Here is a 21,047-nt window from a genome sequence, read left to right as displayed (position 1 = left end):
TATTTAATTAATTAATTTTTTTTTTTTTACTTTACTTTACTTTATTTGTATTTATTTATTTATTTTGTTGCAGAACACAAATTTAACAAGCACAGGACTGAGCAAAAATTATAACAAGATGCAAATTACAAGTGCAAATGCTACACAACCTAAAAGGAAATTAAATTAAATTGAAAATTAAAGTAAAAATAAAATAAAGACCGTCGTAGTAGGTGAATCTACGGAATCATCCATAAAGATTTTAACCTGGAAAACCATACTTTTGTCCTTTTTTTTTTTTTTTTTAGAAATAAGCATGTTATTGGCCAAAAGAGATATTGATGTTTCACGGAAAAACGTCAACAGTTGAGCTGTACTGCTGAATTGTCTACAACTCTGCCCTTAGAATTATTATTATTATTACAAACATGTTATTATTATTAGAATTATTTACATAAGGTAATATATCACTCTTTGATAATATTTGTGGTCCCTATGCACTATCTAGAAAAAAACAGATTTGGCACACATGGAGGCACCAGGGAATACATACATAACCCCCTACAGTGTCCAAACCCTTACTAGGTTTGTTTCTGCTTATAGATTTTTGTATCTTGGTTATCTAAGCATAAATATACAATATCTGTAAATTTAACTACCCCCACACTCCTCAACCAACGAGTATTATTATTATTAGTAGCAGTAGTAGTAATTTATTTATTTAAAGGGGACAGTGTATATCAAGGGACATCTTTGCTTTTCAGCAATGTAAATATGCCAGAATTAGCTCGAAGGCTATTTTCCAGCTGTAGTCCCCAACAGACCGTCACAAAGTACAAGGTAACACAGTCAAACATTAAATGATACAACACAAGAGTCCAGCACGACCCTGTGCCGAAGGTGTCCACTGAGCAAGGTCCTGAACCCCGAACCGCTCCCCGGGCACGATGGCAGCCCACTGCTCCTAAATAGGATGGGTTAAATGCAAAGAACTGATTTTTGAATCATCAATCATTTTCCTTTTAGAAAGCATTTCCACTTGGGGTTCAATAAAGTATTTCTGATTCTGAATTTTCAACATAATATTATAAAAGACACCACAGTTTTGTAGACACAGGGTTATGTAATTTAAAGTGCTGTTTATGCAGTAAACAGCCTTACTTTTGGGTGTACTGGAGATTGTATTCAGTCTTCTTGCCTCACAATATAAATATATGAGTTCTGGTGTTACTTCACCTAAATTCTGATAACACCTACAACGAGCTAATGGTACGAGCGTCCCCGCGACACCTGAACGCATCACAGTTTGGACGTGCGTCCCGTGCGTCTGACGTCATCTGGTTTTCGTCTCGTTCCTCCGTTGGTTGGAGATCAGACCAACTAGCAGCTAGCTTGCTAACTAGCCGTATTTCTTTATTTTTCATACTTCTGAAGACGCCGTTATTATAAGGTCTATTTCTGCGTCTGATTCCACGGGACCGTATTTGTCTTCAACACAGTTTCGACGCAGTTTTTTCTCCGCTCACGGGGAGAAACACTGGTACGTAACAAATACGTTAAGCTAGCTAACTTAGCTCTCGTTAGCTTACCGTTGGATGGGAATTGTTCGCTACGCATAAATGCGGTTGGGCCTTAAGACATAGTTGGCATTAAATTTACTGCTTTGTTTATTAAACTACACATTAGATCAGTTAGTTTCTGCTTTGTTTGCATTATTCAGTGGTTCAGTGGTTTGTCTTAGCCTTAGTCATCATACAGTTGCTGAATTACACTCAGGCGTAGCAACAGGCCCAGTCTGGCGCACGTGTTAATGCGCGACAAAATGGCTTTAATTGTGAATAACTTATCAATATGTGAACAAGAATGTATAATTAGGCGTGACAAGAGACGCATACATCCACTCAGTGTTTCAGAAGAGTTTCAGCAACTGTGATACGTTGCTTGAAACCTTCCTGGGCCCACACTTTACACAAAACTGTGTCAACAAAATACCCCCTGAATTAACTTATTTGTGTTCATGTTTCAGTGATTTCGTTCAACTGTGTTTCTGGTTGTTTTGTTTGCCACCTTCATGTAGTTTAGAACTTAAAAAACAGTCAGGTCGATGTTAAAACACTACTAGATTATTTATGTCAGCCATTTTAGAATACAAAGTCCCTCGATGTTTTAAAATGCTGAAAATGGCAAAGTGATGAACTGCAGATGCTTGTGATAATGGCTTTTTTAATGTCAAGGATACTCTCTCAGAATTGTTTTAAAATGAGATCCTGGAGATCTTTATGGCTGCAGGTAAGTGAAATTATTTCCAAAAGCTGGCCTCAGACCTAATCTTCATGCTGAACATTATTTCCACACTTCATCAGGAGACGAGGGTGAAAAATACTGGATCAAATTGGATTGTTACACAGAGAGCAGACTGGTTAATGCTATATATATTTTTTTTTTTTTTACAGTTATTCATGTCATATTTCTAGATTTTATTATAATAAAAGAGAGCGCTTTCACAACTACTCGATTTGTCCGGATTTTCTGACTTTTCAGTTTGATCCAAACCAAAATTACAGGTGTAACCCCTCCCCAGGCCCATTCAGAGACACAGAACAGATGAAATTTGGTCAGACAAAAATAGATCCGGATCAAACTGAGCCATGGGTTGGTTGCTATGGAAGCAAATTTCAGCTCACTTCTTTGGTCTCTCCTTAAACGGAGGTGCAGAATTGCTTGCTATATCATGTTTGCACAATGAGGATGTTCATTTAGCCTTGAGTGCAGTTGGTGCTGCAGGCAGTAATGCCATAATAATAATATAGTGGCAGCAATATGCATCTGTTCATCCCTCATTCATTCTTGTCAAAGCTACCTGCGGAACTGTTTATAATCCAATCATTGTCAAGTTTAAGGAGACCCACATTGATGATGACAACAGGACACAAGTGTGTCATGTAAAGTTCTTTAGTGCGCTCGCTGAACTGCAATATGAAACCAAACCCATACTAACTGTGTCTGTCAAAACATGGACTTTGGTGCCGACATTCACGTGTGGAAGGGCCCTAAGGAGTGATGGCACCTACATCCTGTTGTCGGTTCAGCCACTGATGGCATCTGTCTTATTTTTTTTTTTTTTTTCAGAGCCATGTATAATGGGATTGGCCTGACAACTCCTCGGGGCAGCGGCACCAATGGCTATGTGCAGCGCAACCTGTCGAGCCTGCGGGTCAAACGGCCGCGTGATGAGCGCGGCGGCGAGCGGGATGAGAAGGACCGAGAGAGGCTGGAGAGTCAGCTCAACAGGCAGCCCAATGCCGACATACTGGAGCACCAACGGAAGAGGCAGCTGGAGGTCAAGTGTGCCGAGCTGCAGGACATGATGGAGGAGCAAGGGTTACGACACATTACTTATTAATTCATTTATGTTTCATAATTATTTAATATGTTGAATATAAAAAGTAATTACAAATGCCCATCACAAGATCCAGAGCCAAAAGGGATGTCTTTGGATCGCAGTAACAAATCTAAAGGGAACTACTTTATGCATGTAAAACTTTGGAAAGCTGCATATTCACTCATTTATAAAACTGTAACCATCAAATGTTTGGATTTTGTACTTGTTAAATTTTCTTATGGATCAATCAGTTCTTGAAATAGTTTTTGTTTAAGCAGCATCTAACTGTTCCAGCACCTCTTAAACGGCGTTACCTTTTCTTTCTCATGTGACGACGATGTGGGCAAAAATGTATCTGTTAAATTATATAGTACCGGTGATATGTGAATGTTGTTGACATACAGTAGACACTAGCTTGATACAGTGGGAGAGTAAAATAAGAATAGTGGCAAGAAGGTTGTTGCATTTGATTTGTACAGTTTTAAATACTCGGCTCTGTTTGGGTTGGCAGGTATTCAGCTGAGGAAATCGAGGAGAAGGTGAACAGTTTCCGTATGATGCTGCAGGAGAAGCAGGAGCCAGCTCCCACCACCAATGAAAAAACGACGTAAGTGCAACACAATCAACAAGAATTAATGTTGCTCCAAAGTTTTGTTATAATAAAAACTATTGTGACTAAGGTATGTGGAAAGTGTGTCAGGATTAGAGCTGTACAATTTGAAGAAAGTCATATTGCGATTATTGTGATTCGATTTATAATAGAACAAATGGTACTATGAGTCTACTTGCTTAATTATCAAGGAACGCGTGAAATACTGACATTTTAAAATGTGTGTTTCTCAACTTGAACAAAGTTATACAATATTTATTACAGTATCAAGTAAAACAGATGTAAAACAGAACAAGGGGGGCGTGTTGCCCTCAGGAGGAGGCGGCTAGAAGCAGCAAATATTGGGGCACTGGCTCAATGTATGTCTGTCTAATGCAGAGTCTCTATCCACAACCTGGAGGAGGAACTAGTATACATGAGTGTATTATATGAAGATTATAATGTTTAGTTAATAGTTTACTGTTAGTATAACAATAATATGTTAAATACTACATTCATTACTTTCATATAATAGTATTCATTTTTCCAACGTGTTGAGTATTAAAACCAGTTACAGCTGTTTCATTTTTGTGGGCTGTTTTTTAAAATTTAATCCTTGTGCAAACATAAGGCTCTACGTCGGTCTCTAATTTGTTAATGCTAAGTACTAACTGGTCAATAATCATATTGTTCAACATTTAATGATTTACTGTAGCACGTCAAGCTTTTTTTTTTTAAAATGTCCCGCCCCATCCAGGCTGTGAGTGTTCGGTTGATGAAGAGTGACCAACAAGTACGTCGGCTCTGTGAAAAGTTGTTGAACATGTTGAACAACTAAATGCAACAATACAGCTAACGTTAAATTGCCAGCCAGCCAAACCTAAACCTTCATTATCCTCACCCGGTTTTCTGGGCTTATCTGTTTTTAGAGACACATGCGAGAGCCCGCAGTGGGCGGAGATAACGAGCAGACCGCAGCGCACACACAGAAGAGTGTCTCACACACTTTTACTGTTTTATTAAATCACACACTTCTTGCCGTTATGTAATCGCACATGACAACATTGCGATTAGATAAATCGTGCAGCCCTAGTCAGAGTTATAAAAAAACTTCACTGTGATGCTTTGTTAGTGATCTTTGACGCAAACAAATGTTAAAGGATATAAATATTGAGGCATATATATGTTCAAATATGACATTATGCATTGGTCCCTCACAATGTGCTATATGTACCCAACCTGTTCAAATACCTGCTTGAAATGTTTTTGATTTCAAAAATAAAATGTCATTATCAAACACTCCAAGCTGAAACAACAGCATAGACGATAGTACAAGTTGTGCTGTGCCACATTGGGTATCCAGCGCATCTCCTTGGTTCATATTGCAAAGTGTCGCTGATACAAAGCTGTTTGATTTGGTTTCTCTCAGGGTGACAGAGACTCATGCTCTGGCTGCAGCCAACCAGCAGAAGAACGACCGTCTTCGTGCTGCTTTTGGCATCGCCAGCGACTATGTGGACGGATCATCCTTCCACGCCGACCGCAAGGAGAGAGAGAAGGAGAAGAGAGAACAAGAACGCCTGGAGAAGGAGAAGCTGCAGCAGCAGAAATATACGTGAGTAGGACAAAACACACCCATAGTGCTGGTGTGAGTATCAAACTAATGGATCGTTTTCATTTCAGCATAGCAAAGTCTCAGAGCTGGACAATGTAGTTAAAATTATTCTAGTATATTCCAGCAGTAGTAAAAAAAAAAAAAAAGGTTTAAAAAACATTTAGTATACAGTGAAAGAGAGCTGTGCGTGCAGCGAGTACTGTACAGCCGGAGGTGCAGGGAACTGAAAGATGAAAATATACGATTTAACCATGTTTTTTTCCCAACATGATGAGCTGCGTGTTTTGCTCAGTGCTTAGAGACTCATGAAAAGATAAAACAATCCAAAAGATTAATTAAAAATAGCTTTGTGTACTAATGAGTGATCAGTGTTGGGGATGTGTCAGAGTACTCGCATTATTTTTTTGTTGTAACATGTTATGTGTTAGTCTCAAGTAATCTGTTGTTTAGTTACATTTTTAAATAAGCTATCCGTCACTGTTTGCAGTAGTTCCCTGTTCCCTTTGTTGCCACAAAAAAAGGACACCCCCCTTCAGATTTGCTCCGTCTCTTTCCTGCTTCTTGGAGAACAGCTGCTGCTAGTGAAGTTATCCAATCCTACGGTTGTGTCAGCGCTCATCTGTATTTCAGCTAGCGAGAAGGCAGCGAGGACTGCCTTTACGTTGTGGAAGTCAGTAACTAAGCATTGACCTAGTTCAGTGGTTGCTGGTTGAAACAGGAGATACTGTCTGTTATGTAAGTATTGTGTTATTTTCATAGAGGCAGCTGTGTTAATATGCCTCTGCAGTTCGCTGTCAGGTCATCAGCAGCCAAAAGGCTACACAGGTGCCCTCGGGTACTATTTACTTTCATGAATTGCAAAAAACTACATGTTGTATTAACTTGTTGGGGTACACAAAAATAATGTTTTTTTGCATTAAAATGCAGCTGTGAGCCGAGCCTGTTAGGAAAGAGTCATCCACTTGTAGACCAGACAGATTTGGGAAAACCAGCCTCAAGCTCTGAAGAAGGCACAGTGTTAAATGTCAGCTGATGGAGTAAAGCTCGATCTGCATGTTTGTGCTCCTGCTTTTTAAGACTCTTTAATACTTGTTGTGTTCTTTGTCAATCGCAAACCCCAGTCCTGCTCTGGAAAATTGTCTTAAACAACAGTGTAATGTACAATCATCACCCCCCCAGCATTATTTCTGTCCCTGACTCAAGGTCTGTTGCTCTCTCAGGTTGGTGGAAGATTCAGATAATTCAGAATCTCCTCCCAAGAAGCGCAGCCGGAAGAAGAAAAAGAAAAACAAGAACAGAGACAGGTGAGAAAGTAAAACTCGATAAGAGCAGAAAAGCTCCTGACGGTGAAGAAAGTGTCTGACTGTTATTTGTTCATTCTGTCAGCAGCTCAGAGAGTTGCTCCCCGTCTCCCCGACGAGAGAAGAAGAAATCCAAAAAGAAGAAAAAGAAACGGTATCCCATCACGGGGTTCTTGTCTTACGTTTCATTTAATCATTTCACTTATTCACTGATTATTGACTGGAAAATGTGTTTTTCAGTGAGTCATCAGAAGACGAGGAAGAAGACGACAGGTAGGTGTTTCTCTCAATCTGTCCTCATGAACAATCAGCAGAGCATTGTTGCACAGTTCAAACTGTAAATAGAAAAGTTTAATGGAAAGAGACTGAGTTTTTCTTGAATAAAATATATATTGTAAACCTGCTTTTACTACATTCCTAACAAACCAGTGATCATTTGTAGTATTTGAGGAGTTCTGAATGAATGGGATTATGCACATATGTACATTTCTGTCCCCCACTCGCAGTTCCTCAGATGAGAAGCAGAAGGTCTCAGAGAATAAAAGAAAGAAGAGTGAAAGTTTGAGTCCTCCAAAAGCAGCACGGCACAGGAGTGTCTCCTCCAGCTCTGCTCACAGGTATGACGGTGATGATGAAAATGTTTATTTCATTGAGAATCTGCATTCTGTTTATCCTTTAAACGCCATCACCCGGAGACTATTGTTACTGCTGGAGCAGATTGTGGCCCTTGTATTCCATCTTTTTAAGGCAGCCAGACACAGTGTGTTTCACCTCTGCTTCGTGGAGAAAACACAGCTCGTCTGTTTTTAACAGAAGGCGTGTCGAAAAGCACAAAGTAGGCAGGAAATAAGACACAGCATGGAGAATCCGGTCAATATTTTGATTCTATATTAGTAATATACACAAGTAAAACAGACCAAAAAATGTAACTATGTAATCTACTTACCCACGGTAGAAACACAAAAACAAACATCATCATGAAACGAATCTCTCCGCTGGGGTATGAAGCCATGCAGAGGACGGAGGCAGACGCGCTTCCCTGTAGAATCGAGGTTAGCACAATTGAACAACAATCTCCAGCACTAGCTCAGCCAGCTCTTTAACTGGCAAAGAAGTTCATAATCTTTCATTAATAACGTTCATCAAATGTATTTCTATACTTCAGAACATGTAGACCAACTTCTGTCATTTAGCCCCCACTCTGTGAAAGCAGTCTGTCCAGTTGGGACGGCTATAAACACTTTTTGGATGGCACTTTGTACACACTAGTTTTGGGCAAGTCAAAATCAATTTTCCAGAGAGAAGCGTCTCAGTAATGTGCATTTATTTTTTCCTATGATGTCATCAGCCAGTCTCCGGCTCCAGTGAGATCACGTCAGCAGGACCAAACCGCGAGAAAAGCTGATGAAGGTAGAAAAGGGAGATCGCCAGACAGGAGGAGACGAGGCTACGAGGAGCACAGCCCACATCATCAGGGAGGCGAAGGGGTGAGGATGTTGCACTAAACACTTTCAGAAACTTTCATTAGGATATGTTTTCTTTTGCTTATAGGATCCTAAACTAATCTTTAACTATTATATTTGATCCTGTATCTGTATTTTACTCTATTGTGAACTTAAAATTGTGTGTAAAATAACACCAGCAAATCTTTTTTCTGTCATTTTAGAAGAGGCCCAATCTTGAGAGAGAAAAAGAGCGACTGAGTGAGGTGGAGAAGACCTCCGCCAAGAGGAGACATGACTCTTCATCCCCTTCTCCACCACCACAGACAGGAAAAATCATGGAGAGGGAGAAAGGGACGAGGTCCAGAAGCAAACAGAAGGAGAGTGTGGAAGGGAGGCGCTCAAGAAGCAGAGAGGTGGAGAAAAGGAGGCGTTCAAGGAGCATAGAAAACGAGAGGGAGAAAGGGAGGCGTTCACGAAGCAAAGAAAAGGAGAGAGAGAGGGTAAAGCGATCCAGAAGCAGAGAGATGGATAAAGGAAGGCGATCGAGGAGCAGAGAAATGGGAAAAGGGAGGCGTTCAAGGAGCAGAGAAAACGAGAGGCAGAGAGGGAGGCGCTCCAGAAGCAGAGAGATGGAGAAAGGGAGGCGTTCAAGGAGCAGAGACGTGGAGAGAGGGAGGCGTTCAAGGAGCAGAGACGTGGAGAGAGGGAGGCGCTCCAGAAGCAGAGAGATGGAGAAAGGGAGGCGTTCAAGGAGCAGAGAAAATGAGAGGCAGAGAGGGAGGCGTTCGAGGAGCAGAGAAGTGGTTAAAGGGAGGCGTTCGAGGAGCAGAGAAGTGGTTAAAGGGAGGCGTTCGAGGAGCAGAGACGTGGTTAAAGGGAGGCGTTCGAGGAGCAGAGACGTGGTTAAAGGGAGGCGTTCCAGGAGCAGAGACGTGGAGAAAGGGAGGCGTTCCAGGAGCAGAGACGTGGAGAAAGGGAGGCGTTCAAGGAGCATAGAAAAGAGGGAGAGAGGAAAGGAGAGTGTTCCTCAGAGGACCCGACATGACTCGTCCTCGTCCTCCTCCTCCTCATCCTCGTCCTCTTCATCTCCTTCTCCTCCACCTAAACAGGAGACTAGGATTGAAAAGAGCAGAGACACTGAGCGGGAGAAAGATAGGAATAATCAGGACAAAAAGATAAGACATGACTCCTCATCTCCCTCTCCTCCCCCTGAGAAGGAGAGATGTGGAGAGAGGGAGCGCAGGACCGAGAGAGATCTGCTGTCGAGGCCACCAAATGAAAGGGACAACAGGAAAGACACCGGAAGGAGACAGGAGAGAGAGACATCTCCTTCCCAGCAGAAAAATGACAGAAGAAGAGATCCCCCGTCACCGGCCTCCCGATCACCCGTCACCAACGGGCGCCAAAGGGAGGAGGAGAGGAGGAGAGACCAGGACAGGGAGAGCACCAAAGAGAGGGAGAGGCATCTGAACAAGCAGAGCGAACAAGACAGAGAGCGAGGTCAGGAAGGCGGCAGAAAGAGAGACGAGGGTGCGGAGAAAGGCAGAAGAGCGGAGATAAACAAGAGCCAGGAGAAGACGAGAAGCCCTCCGAGGAAGGAGAAACCGGCCGAGAAGAGAAGAGAGAGCAGCAGCAGCAGTGGTAGCAGCAGCAGCAGTAGCAGCAGCAGCAGCGGTAGTGACAGTGACAGCTCCTCGTCCTCCTCGTCATCTTCCTCTTCCTCTTCGTCCTCATCCTCTGAAGATGAGGGCAAGCCGAAGGAGGCGGGGTCAGCAGGGAAAGAAAAAGGTGCACCGTCCGTCATTGGGGCTGCCGTTCAGAGGTACATAGCCAACGGTAAAAAGGAAAGCCCGGCCTCTGCTCCAGAGAGCGACGGACCTCGACGAGTCCAGAAGGAGAGAGAAGCCGGAGGAGACAAACATGAGAGGGAGAGACCGCCTCACAGAGCTCCCGCAGAGAGTTACCCGTCCCGGACAAAAGGTCAGGAGCGATACAGCCCCACACAGATGGACAGCCCCAGTCCGCCTCCTTCCCCGTCCAACAGAGCGGACGGCAGCAGAAGCAGCAACAGGAACGCCTCCCCCCCTCCGGTCAAAGCAGAGAGAACCAGGGTGGAGGTGAAAGTCGGGGAAAGGGACAGAGGGAGGGAGAGGGAGGCAGCCAGGAGGCCGGTGAGGTCTAGCCCTCCAGCCAGGAGGTCGCGCTCTCCGCCCCAGAAAACCTCCACCTCCTCCCCGGCCCGTCGAACTCCACCGAGGCAGTATCAGGAACCGCTGCCGCGATCCAGGAGAGCTTCTCCTCCTCCGGCCTGGTCAGACCGGGAGAGAGAGAGGCAGCGGGACAGAGAGAAGGAGAGGAACAGGGAGAGGGAGAAGGACAGAGAACGCGAGCGGATCGCCAGGAGAAGCCGGTCCAGAAGCCCGAGGAGGCGAAGCCCCCCCGGCAGGTAACAGGAGAACGTACACGTGCTGGTCTCTGCTGTCTTAACACCTGTCCCCCTTAAAGACGGCCATGTCTGAGTCAGGGCTGCGAAGATTAATAGAATCATTTATTAGCTGTTAACTATGAAATTAATTAAATTAACTGTTTTGATAATTGGGGATTAACTGGGTTATTGACAAAATGAGACATTTGAGAGCGTCCTCTCCGACTTTGGGAAACACTGATCGACAGGTTTTTTTTTGCAGTTTGCTGACATTTTAGAGTAAACTTGTCTATAAAATAGACTGAATATAGTTTCAGCCATAGTCCGAGTTGGAGTAAATAGGGCGAATTTTATGAAACGATGGTTTGGCCTTCACAACTGTAACCTGTTGGGGGCCCTTAATGCCACATGGAAGTGGTAAAAAAAAAATTTAAACCTTCAGTAAATGTCACTTACATTTACTGACCTTTTTAATAGTGCAAGAAGCTACAAAAGAAAAAAAAGTAAATACCTGTATTTCAATGTAAATTAAGGCTGTCACGTTTTATAAAAATGAAGTTTAAGTACGAACAGATCATTCAGTTTTCCCCCCGTCTTTAAACGGGTTTTTCTCTGTTCAAACGAGTTTAGCATTTTGCACCTTAGACGAAAAACTTTTTTACGTCAATACATAAACGTATTTATTTATGAATGCTGGATGTATTTAGGTAGACAGACAACTTATAAGATAAAAAAAAATGTTTGTGTTTTTTTTCTTTTTTTTTTTCTTGTGCTGGTCATATAATTAGAATATCATCAACAGTTTATTTCAGTAATTCCATTCAGAAAGTGAAACTTGTATAATGTATACATTCATTCCACACAGACTAATATATTTCAAGTGTTCATTCCTTTTAATTTTAATGATTATAACTGACAACTAATGAAAACCCCAAAATCAGAATCTCAGAAAATTAGAATATTGTGAAAAGGTTCGATATTGAAGACACCTGGTGCCACACTCTAATCAGCTAATTAATTACACCTGCAAAGGCCTTTAAATGGTCTCTCAGTCTAGTTCTGTAGGCTACACAATCATGGGGAAGACTGCTGACTTGACAGCTGTCCAAAAGACGACCATTGACACCTTGCACAAGGAGGACAAGACACAAAAGGTCATTGCTGAAGAGGCTGGCTGTTCACAGAGCTCTGTGTCCAAGCACATTAATAGAGAGGCGAAGGGAAGGAAAAGATGTGGTAGAAAAAAGTGTATAAGCAATAGGGATAACTGCACCCTGGAGAGGATTGTGAAACAAAACCCATTCAAAAATGTGGGGGAGATTCACAAAGAGTGGACTGCAGCTGGAGTCAGTGCTTCAAGAACCACCACGCACAGACGTATGCAAGACACGGGTTTCAGCTGTCGCATTCCTTGTGTAAAGCCACTCTTGAACACGACACAGCGTCAAAAGCGTCTCGTCTGGGCTAAAGACAAAAAGGACTGGACTGCTGCTGAGTGGTCCAAAGTTATGTTCTCTGAGGAAAGTAAATTTAGCATTTCCTTTGGAAATCAAGGTCCCAGAGTCTGGAGGAAGAGAGGAGAGGCACAGAATCCACGTTGCTTGAAGTCCAGTGTAAAGTTTCCACAGTCAGTGATGGTTTGGGGTGCCATGTCATCTGCTGGTGTTGGTCCACTGTGTTTTCTGAGGTCCAAGGTCAACGCAGCCATCTACCAGGAAGTTTTATGGAGATGCAGATTTCATTTTCCAACGGGACTTGGCACCTGCACACAGTGCCAAAGCTACCAACCTGGTTTAAGGACCATGGTGTCCCTGTTCTTAATTGGCCAGCAAACTCAAAAGTGGGGCGGCTGTGGCTCAGGCGGTCGAGCGAGTTGGCCGTTAATCGGAAGGTCGCAGTTCAATCCTTGGCTCCCCCAGGCTGCATTTTGCAAGTGTCCTTGGGCAAGATACTGAACCCCGAATTGCCCCTGGCGGCTGTTCCGCCAGTGTATCAATGTGCGTGAATGTTAGTTTCTGTTTGAGCACTTAGGCTCAGTGAGTGAGTGAATGGTGAATGGGCGCTATACAAGTACAGAGCATTTTTACAAACTGGCCTGATCTTAACCCTATAGAAAATCTATGGGGTATTGTGAAGAGGAAGATGCGATACGCCAGACCCAACAATGCAGAAGAGCTGAAGGCCACTATCAGAGCAACCTGGGCTCTCATAACACCTGAGCAGTGCCACAGACTGAAGGACTCCATGCCACGCCGCATTGCTGCAGTAATTCAGGCAAAAGGAGCCCCAACTAAGTATTGAGTGCTGTACATGCTCATACTTTTCATTTGGCCAACATTTCTAAAAATCCTTTTTTGTAATGGTCTTAAGTAATATTGTAATTTGCGGAGATACTGAATTTGGGATTTTCATTAGTTTTAGTTTTAATCATCACAATTAAATGAAATAAACATTTGAAATATATCAGTCTGTGTGTAATGAATGATTATAATATCCAAGTTTCACTTTTTTAATGGAATTACTGAAATAAATCAACTTTTTGATGATATTCTAATTATATGACCAGAACCTGTATATGCGAAGATAAAAATAAAGTTATGAGGAGCATTGATTTTATTTTTTTAGAAACAAAGATTGTAGATCATAGATTAAGTCCTAGATGTTAACAATATTATCATTTACTGATTCCATAAGGGCAAATTTTAATGGCTGAACTGAAAAGTATATTTTCATCCTCCCAGGTCCCGCCGCTCTCCTCTTCCACAGCGAAGGAGGAGCAGCCGCTCCCTCTCCAGAGAAAGAGCGAGAGAAAGGGAACAAGAGAGGATTCGGCAGAGGGAGGTAGAACAAGAGAGACAAAAGGAGAAAGAGCGCCTGCACCAAAAAGATGTTCCCCAACCCCGCAGGTCCTCCTCTTCCTCATCCTCCTCCAGCTCCTCCTCTTCCTCCTCGTCCTCACCTTCACCTCCCCCAGAGAGGAAAGACACAAAAGCACTTCCAGAGAGAGACAGAAGAACCGAGCGAGAGGACGAGAAGAGAGAAGACCGAGAGCAGAAAAGTCGTTCCTCTTCTTCTCAGGGCCCTTCCAGACCCGCATCTCACGTTCCAACCTCAGGTAGAGGAGGCTCCCAGGTGGACCCCAGGCGCCATGACGTGGCCCCCAGAAGGTCTCCGGCTGTTGGCCAACCAGAAACCAAACATGTGTCACCAGCGGCACCCCCTCAACTGTCACACCAAACGGTTAACGGGAAGGAGGCAAATGCAAACAAGAAAGCCAACAGGAGCAGCAGCTCCAGCTCCTCTTCCTCATCGTCGTCGTCCTCTTCGTCCTCCTCTTCGTCCTCCTCTTCAGACAGTTCTGACTCTGAAGTTGAGCAAGGAAAAGGGTAAGCAGGAGACGGGGGAGAGTTGAGCTGTGTGAGATACATGAACACAAAGAACATTTCACTTTCTAATGATGAAATAATAAAACTTGTTCATCGTTAACTACTTAATATTTATTAATAATTTCCCTTTTTACTGTTTTCTTTTTCATAGGAAGACGGACAAAGCTCAAAGCTCTCCTTCCTCGTCCTCGTCATCTGAGAATGAAAAGGAAATTAAGAAAAAGAGGTGAGAAGAACAGATAACTTGATCACTCACAAGGCGAAGCATTACTGATCAATTTCTGGTTTGTAAAGCCTGATTTATACTCCTGCGTAGGGTCTACGTGCGTAGCTACACCGAGGCTATGCTGTCGATTTGACACAGAAGTATAAATTTTACTTTCGTAACGCTGTCCGCACACTGGAGGATAATTGGGCAGATTCTGGGTCCGATTCACCGTCCCGACAATCGGGGTCGTTGCCGAGACGAGGCTGGTCTGGACAGATTATTGACCCTAATGATCCTCTAGTGTGGGTTACAGACAAAATCTCAAATTGTAAATCAGAAACGCGCAACAGCCAACCTAGACTAGATCATCTGATGTGCGTTCCTAAGATCAGGTCGTTACATCGGTGGTATCCCACGTCAACCGCACAAACCCACTCTTTTCCGCATTAAAGAAACATTTAACTCATGAAAACATTTTTCATATTGTTGCAGAATTGTGCAAAATTGAAAAGAATATATTCACGTTTCACATGAGCATAAAGTTTTACAAAATATACGGCCCACGTGCCAGAACCGTCTGTGTGGGATGGCGTTGTGGAGGTGGGATGTACTGGGCGAGTCTGATGGCATGTGGCACTAATGAGCCTCCTCAGCGCTTTGAGGCTCGGGGCTGGATCAGTCTGTAGCTGAAAGTGCTCCTGAGCTTCCTCAGCTCAGCGTGGAGAGGATGAGTGATGTTATATCTGGCCCTTAAGACTGTTTGCTCATATAAAACCATGTGACCACAAAGTGGAAGTTAAATCTTTTATTTACATTGATCACATTTAAAACAAATTGATTGCTGAACTAGACCAAGGTGCAACAGTTGTATTGATGATACCAGCCCACACACAACCACCGCCAGTGTGTTTTTAGTGACGGTTATTTGTACAAAAGTTATTTTATTTGGATTTCCTCTTATTTAAAACAATTAACAACCTAATGATTTCATACTTGTTTTGATCTCAAGTCTTTAAAAACTAAATGTAAGGTTCTTATCGATGTTTATGGGTTTATGTTAATAAATTATCAGCCGATTCATTATTATCAGATTTTTATCAGTCTGCCTGCTCTTGTGTTTCCTTTCTGACTCACTTAACATCCAGCTCAGTGTGACTGGATGGAAGAGCAGAGTTTTAAAAGGCACAAGGAATAATCTTTTTTTACTTTTTGAATTGGAGCACTTCTAGTAGGGCTGGGCAATAATACTAATGATGATTATTGCAATATATAATATAATTTTCCTCTATAACAATATAATAAATGTTCAATATATCGTCAATAAATATTTGGTTGAATTAATTTGTGTCATGGCGAAATTAGCACTCAATTTTTCTATTAAAATATTTATTTTGTTGAGGAACAGGGACTGAAAAAAGATTTACTAATCATATTTGTTGAAAAAGATTAATTTTGAATGTTCTACCTCAGATTTGTGAAGTGATCCACTGTTTGGCATAAAGTGTTTATCACAATCTGAGCATAAAGAAAAGTTTAACCACAGAATTAACCATCTGGTTTCTTCAGTTTTCACTCAGGAGCAAAAATCAGCCTTTAAACTTGAATGAAAAAAATGATGTGACATATATCGTGATAATTATCGAATGATATGAAATGTTTTAACATTTTTGGCCCGATCGCCCAGCCCTAACTTCTGGTATATTTGGAGCCGTATTGATCGGCCATGAGTCAGCAGCTCTAATATCAGCAGCGTTTCACCATCATGCGGCTTTTTCCTTCCTCATTGTTCAACATGTAATTATAATTAAATCTTTTCTTTTTAACAATATAAATTTCTTTCGTACCAACTTGTTGTTTTGAGATTTTTGTGAAACTACACCGCACCAAAGCAGAGCTCTGCAGCAGTGTGCTGGTGTCTGATTGTGTTTTTCCTCACAGCCCTGCCAAGTCCGGGAGGGTGCCTGCTGATTCGCTGAGAGATTCTCGCTCACTCAGCTATTCTCCTCCAAGGTACATGAGAGCACCGTCGCCCTCGGCCCCTCGCAGGTCTGTAGCCACTGCGTGACATTTAAACAGGAAAGAGTGTGACAGCGGCTTTAACTAGAAACCCATAGGACCCTTAACACGCATCTCCGCTGAATTTTACTGGTGAATTTATAGAAATGCCTGTATTTATTGGCGGTTATCTTACTCTGGCAGCTTTTCGTCCTGGCATGTACCCAGATGTCTAGTCAGCGAACACTGCACTTTCTCCGGGGGTTTCCAGCTTTACTTATGGATGTCAAACTTTGTCATTAATAGATGACATAAAAATGTTGACAAATGTTTCAATACAAGAAGAAAGAAAGAAAATATGTAGAACAAAAAGCCAGGCCTCTCATGTTTCTGCATCGTCCTAATTTCTAGATATTCAATTAGACACTTGAGGGCATATAAACATACTGACTCCTGGGTACTTTAATTTGGCACGAAATGAAGAAACATTTTAATGAACCGAACTTGGGGAAAGTGTCTCGAACTGCTGCTCTTTTAATACACCTACAACACATTTCTCCATTTAAATGTATGTTAATCTCTTTATCCTACCTTGCACAGAACATGCGCTTGTTAAAATGTGCGATACAATTAAAGTAGCCCTAATTTATGCACCAGCATCACTTGCTCACTGATGAACAGGACATTTAGTACTGAACTAAGGATTATTTTTAATATCAAATAATCTGTTTATTATTTACTCTATTAATAGTTTAGTTTCTATAACTATAAACCGCGTCTCATCTGACAATAAATGTACGTTGTTCTCATAGACTGTATAAAAGAAATGGACGTAGTCATCGTGACGTCACCTGTTGGTTTGTGGACCACCGTGTTGAAGCCTCGAGTTTGGCCGATAGGGCGCCGCCATGTTGAGTTTTTGCAACCAGCGGCACCGGACTTGACCATATACGGACGAGGCGGAGGAGGAGCTAACGGCCGTGTGCGGAGCTAGCTAGTTTGCTTAGCTAGGTGCATCTGTAAATTACCTTAACTGTCATTTTAACAGGGCTGATAACTTTGTCTAGCGAACAACAGGCTTAAAACTAAATGTACTCACCAGAGAAAGTGAACAGCCGACTCCTAATAAGCTTTTTTGACGGCGCTGGTTAAACTTGCAGTGTCGTGGGTACAAGTCACTCTAGCCTGATTGACAGGTCATGATTTACTAAATGAACATCATGTTGTGTTGAAGAAGACTTGAAACTAGCGTCTGAGACCGTAAACTCATCAGGAACGTGCTGAGAAGTAGCCTAATTTTACTATTATTTCTAATTGAACCGGACTTCTTTTTGCAACCAGAAGAGTCGCCCCCTGCTGGCCGTTCAATAGAATGCAGGTATTATGGACTTTGTTGTTGACTTTGCATCTCAGACCGGAAGCTTCCTGCTTGGTTGTACCTTGTAAAATGTCCGCAAAATTGTGGAAAATGACTATCAGTTTTTCCCAAAGCCCAAGATGACGTCCTCAAATGTCTCGTTTTGTCCAAAGATATTCAGTTAACTGTCACAGAGGAGGAAAGAAACCAGAAAATATTCACATTTAAGAAGCTGAAATCAGTTAATTGTCAAAATGGTTGGCGATTAATTTAATAGTTGACAACTAATTGATTAATTGTTGCAGCCCTATTATAAATGATTTTGTTTAACCTTCTGCCTCCCTGGTAGGAGCGGCAGCAGGCAGTCACCGGTCCGCTCGTCATGCGGCAGACGCAGGAAATGAGCTGAAAACCGGAGACTCTTCACTTCTTTTTTTTTTTTTTTGTGTCATTTCTCTGGTCGCCTCTGGCTGGTTTGAAATGGACTACAACACGGGCTCCACCGCCAGCGGTCAGTAGATATCCTGTGAACGTCAGGGGACTCGATTTTGGTTCAGAGCGACCACACAGTTATCAACAAAAGTGTTTGTTTTTTAAGCAACTACGACGACCAGAGGCTGGCTTGTACATTTCTTTTTATGAGCTGAATAAGAAGCATACACAGTTAAGTAAAACGTAACTCTAACAATGTTCCTCTGTACTTGTAATGTTTGTTGCGTTCTACCTGTAGATACGAGCTGTCTGTATTTTGGTTATCATGTAATAGATAATCCGATTTCCATTTAATGTGAGCAGAAACTGAAACGTGGGTAATTTCTTTGGTGAAAATGGTTAATGATAATAAAAGGCAATTGTACATTTTATTTGTGTGGAATTTGTCCATCTGGTTACTGTGTGACATAAAACCTTAAAGGATTGGTGATGTTTTATCTTGACAACATATAACTGGGTCACGTGTTCCTTCATCACCATGAACACGCGCACTGCAGTTTATTCTGACTCAGTCCTACAGACACCGTCCTGCTGCCCCAAACACTCACTAGAGCTCCACATGTGGACTCATCCGCCGCTGAAAGTAGTCCCCAACAAAAACACTATTTTCCTCCATTTGTTAAAAACTACTTGCCAGCTGGGAAACTTTTTAGTTGTGAGGTTTTTTTTTTTTTTTTTTAACTTGTCTCTTCAGTGGGAACCTACGACGGAGTCTTAGGGCCATGTTAAAGGGGGAAAAAACTGAGGATCAAGATTTTTTTTATTTTGCAATTCTAGAATAAAGTGGAAACGAGTCATTTTGACTTTATTCTCGACATCTGGACTTTGTTCTTTACACTTAATTTGTAACATTTAGAACTTTATTCTCAACATTTTTTACTTTATTTTGATATTTCAACTTTGTTTCCATTTTTGTTTTTTACTTTTATTCTGGTCTTTTTCTTTATTCTCGACATTTGACTTTATTCTCAACTTTTATTACTTTATTCTTAATATTTTGACTTTATTCTCGAACATTTGTTGGGCTTTATTGTCAACATTTTGACTATTCTAGACATGTTTTACTCACATTTTTGGTCTTCATGGGGGTTACAATAACAGAAATGTAGAACATCTAAAGGTATATTGGATTTTAATGTCAGTGTAAATAATGTATAGCTTAAATTATTTATTGAAACTGGCAGATACACAGTGCTGTCAGTTAAATGTGAAAATCAGGTTGCTGCTCAACTGAGCTTCATGTATTATATTGTCTCCATCAGTACAGCAGAGAGAAGATTACAAAGCTTTGTAATTTGCTGAGTTCATTCCTCTAATCTTGTGCATGATTTAAGGAAGCAGAGTAACTAAAATGCACGTTATATATCTAATAACATAATAAAAATATATTATTAGATATATAACGTACATTTTAGATTATTACAGTTTTCTTTGGGGTTTGTTCTAACACATCAGTTTACTCACTTTGAAACTGTGATAGTAATGTGTTTCTTTCTTGTCTAAGCATTTTTGTTTGAGGGGGTGGAAACGGGCCGTAGACAAAAAGATTACTCAACGTTAAGTGTGACCGGACGCCAGCTTTGGCTGCTGTTGTAATGCTGAAACTGGGATGGCGACATCAGTGTTAGGTGTGTCTTTACTGGTAGTTTAATTTCACACAAATCTTGGACAAAGGCAAAGCAGTTTTTTCATTACTATAGTATAATTTTTGTTCGTGAACTGAATCAGTTTTATTGGAAAGGAACTAGACTCGATTAGAAATGCTGTGGATCTTGTTCTTGTCTTGAGTTGATGTTTGCAACAACTTCATCAGCCCTTCATGACTTGTCCCCATCTAGAAATGCTGATACGCTAGCACTAGAGTTCTCAAGAAATGATTCAGTGACTTTTGCATATCACTGCACAAACTGCCACTTTGCACATATTCCTTATTATTTTTATATTTTTATGTATCTAGCTATATAAATACAAATCCTCTCCCCCTTTAATATGTTTGCACAACACAAATTCGGGGTAATGCACATTGTTTTATCTTTTACACTTGGTTATATTATTCTTTTATATTTTGCACATCTGTGTATTTAATATTTATATATATTTTTACACTTACTGATGTCAACTGTTTGTTTTTGTCTGGCACCTAATCACCAGAGCAAATTCCTCATCTTTGTAAAATACTACATGGCAATAGGGCTGGTTGATATGGCCAAAAATCCTATCAGGATAAACAATTTCATATAATTCAATATTGATAATTATCACAATAAATGTCAAATCATTATTTCTTTCCAGTTGAAAGGCTGATTTTTGCTCCTGAGTGAAAGTTGAAGAAACCAGATGGTTAATTGTGGTTTTTAAACTTTTCTTTATGGTCAAAACAAACACTTGATGGAAAACAGTGGATCACAAATCTGAGGCAGAACATTCAAACCTTTTAAGATAAAAAATCAGTAATAAATGAGTAATATTAAGTAAAAACTTTTTTCAGTCCCCGTTCCTCAAGTTAAATATTAATTTGTTTGTGATTCAAACTAATTAAATGAACATTTGTTATATTGTTTTTGAGGAAAACTATGTCAAGAGAACAATCATTAGTGTTTTAATGCCCAGCTCTAATGTCAAGTATGAAATATGCATGAGCAAAGAAAGTAAAATCTTTATTTTTTTTAATCTAAACAACAAAATAAGTAAAAAAAAAAATGTATTCGTGATTCAAATGAACTAAATCAAACTTTGTATAAGGTTATTGAGGAAATTTTTATCATAATTATTATTGTTTTATTGTCAAGCCCTAACTTGTCAATAAAGCTCTTTCTGATTCACAACATTTGTCGACACTATAAAAAATAATTTCTGATTAGATGTAAACCATG

The 21,047-nt window shown here is 41.1% G+C and overlaps 1 protein-coding gene across 4 annotated transcripts; it reads left to right on the top strand.

Annotated features, from left to right (window-relative positions):
- The first annotated feature begins 1,256 nt into the window (after positions 1-1,256).
- On the top strand, positions 1,257-18,545 carry srrm2 (serine/arginine repetitive matrix 2). 4 transcript variants are annotated; one of them, XM_046037327.1, is made up of 15 exons: positions 1,257-1,519; positions 3,109-3,360; positions 3,873-3,968; positions 5,380-5,565; positions 6,786-6,869; positions 6,952-7,020; positions 7,107-7,139; positions 7,373-7,483; positions 8,215-8,353; positions 8,533-9,092; positions 9,126-10,757; positions 13,478-14,122; positions 14,274-14,348; positions 16,269-16,376; positions 18,032-18,545. In XM_046037327.1, exons 2-15 carry the CDS (start codon positions 3,113-3,115, stop codon positions 18,084-18,086), a joined length of 4,041 nt encoding a protein of 1,346 aa, XP_045893283.1. In that variant the 5' UTR covers positions 1,257-1,519; positions 3,109-3,112; the 3' UTR covers positions 18,087-18,545. The 4 variants fall into 4 exon arrangements, with proteins under 4 accessions (XP_045893283.1, XP_045893273.1, XP_045893292.1 ...); XM_046037317.1 differs by having other exon boundaries at positions 1,258-1,519; positions 6,955-7,020; positions 8,533-10,757; XM_046037336.1 differs by having other exon boundaries at positions 1,258-1,519; positions 8,533-10,757; positions 16,269-16,340.
- Positions 18,546-21,047: the final 2,502 nt, after the last annotated feature.

The sequence above is a fragment of the Micropterus dolomieu genome, linkage group LG02 (assembly GCF_021292245.1).
Source record: "Micropterus dolomieu isolate WLL.071019.BEF.003 ecotype Adirondacks linkage group LG02, ASM2129224v1, whole genome shotgun sequence".
NCBI classification, from domain to species: domain Eukaryota; kingdom Metazoa; phylum Chordata; class Actinopteri; order Centrarchiformes; family Centrarchidae; genus Micropterus; species Micropterus dolomieu.
The sequence above is the reverse complement of the archived record's forward strand: the minus strand, read 5'-3'. Positions and strand labels throughout refer to the sequence as shown.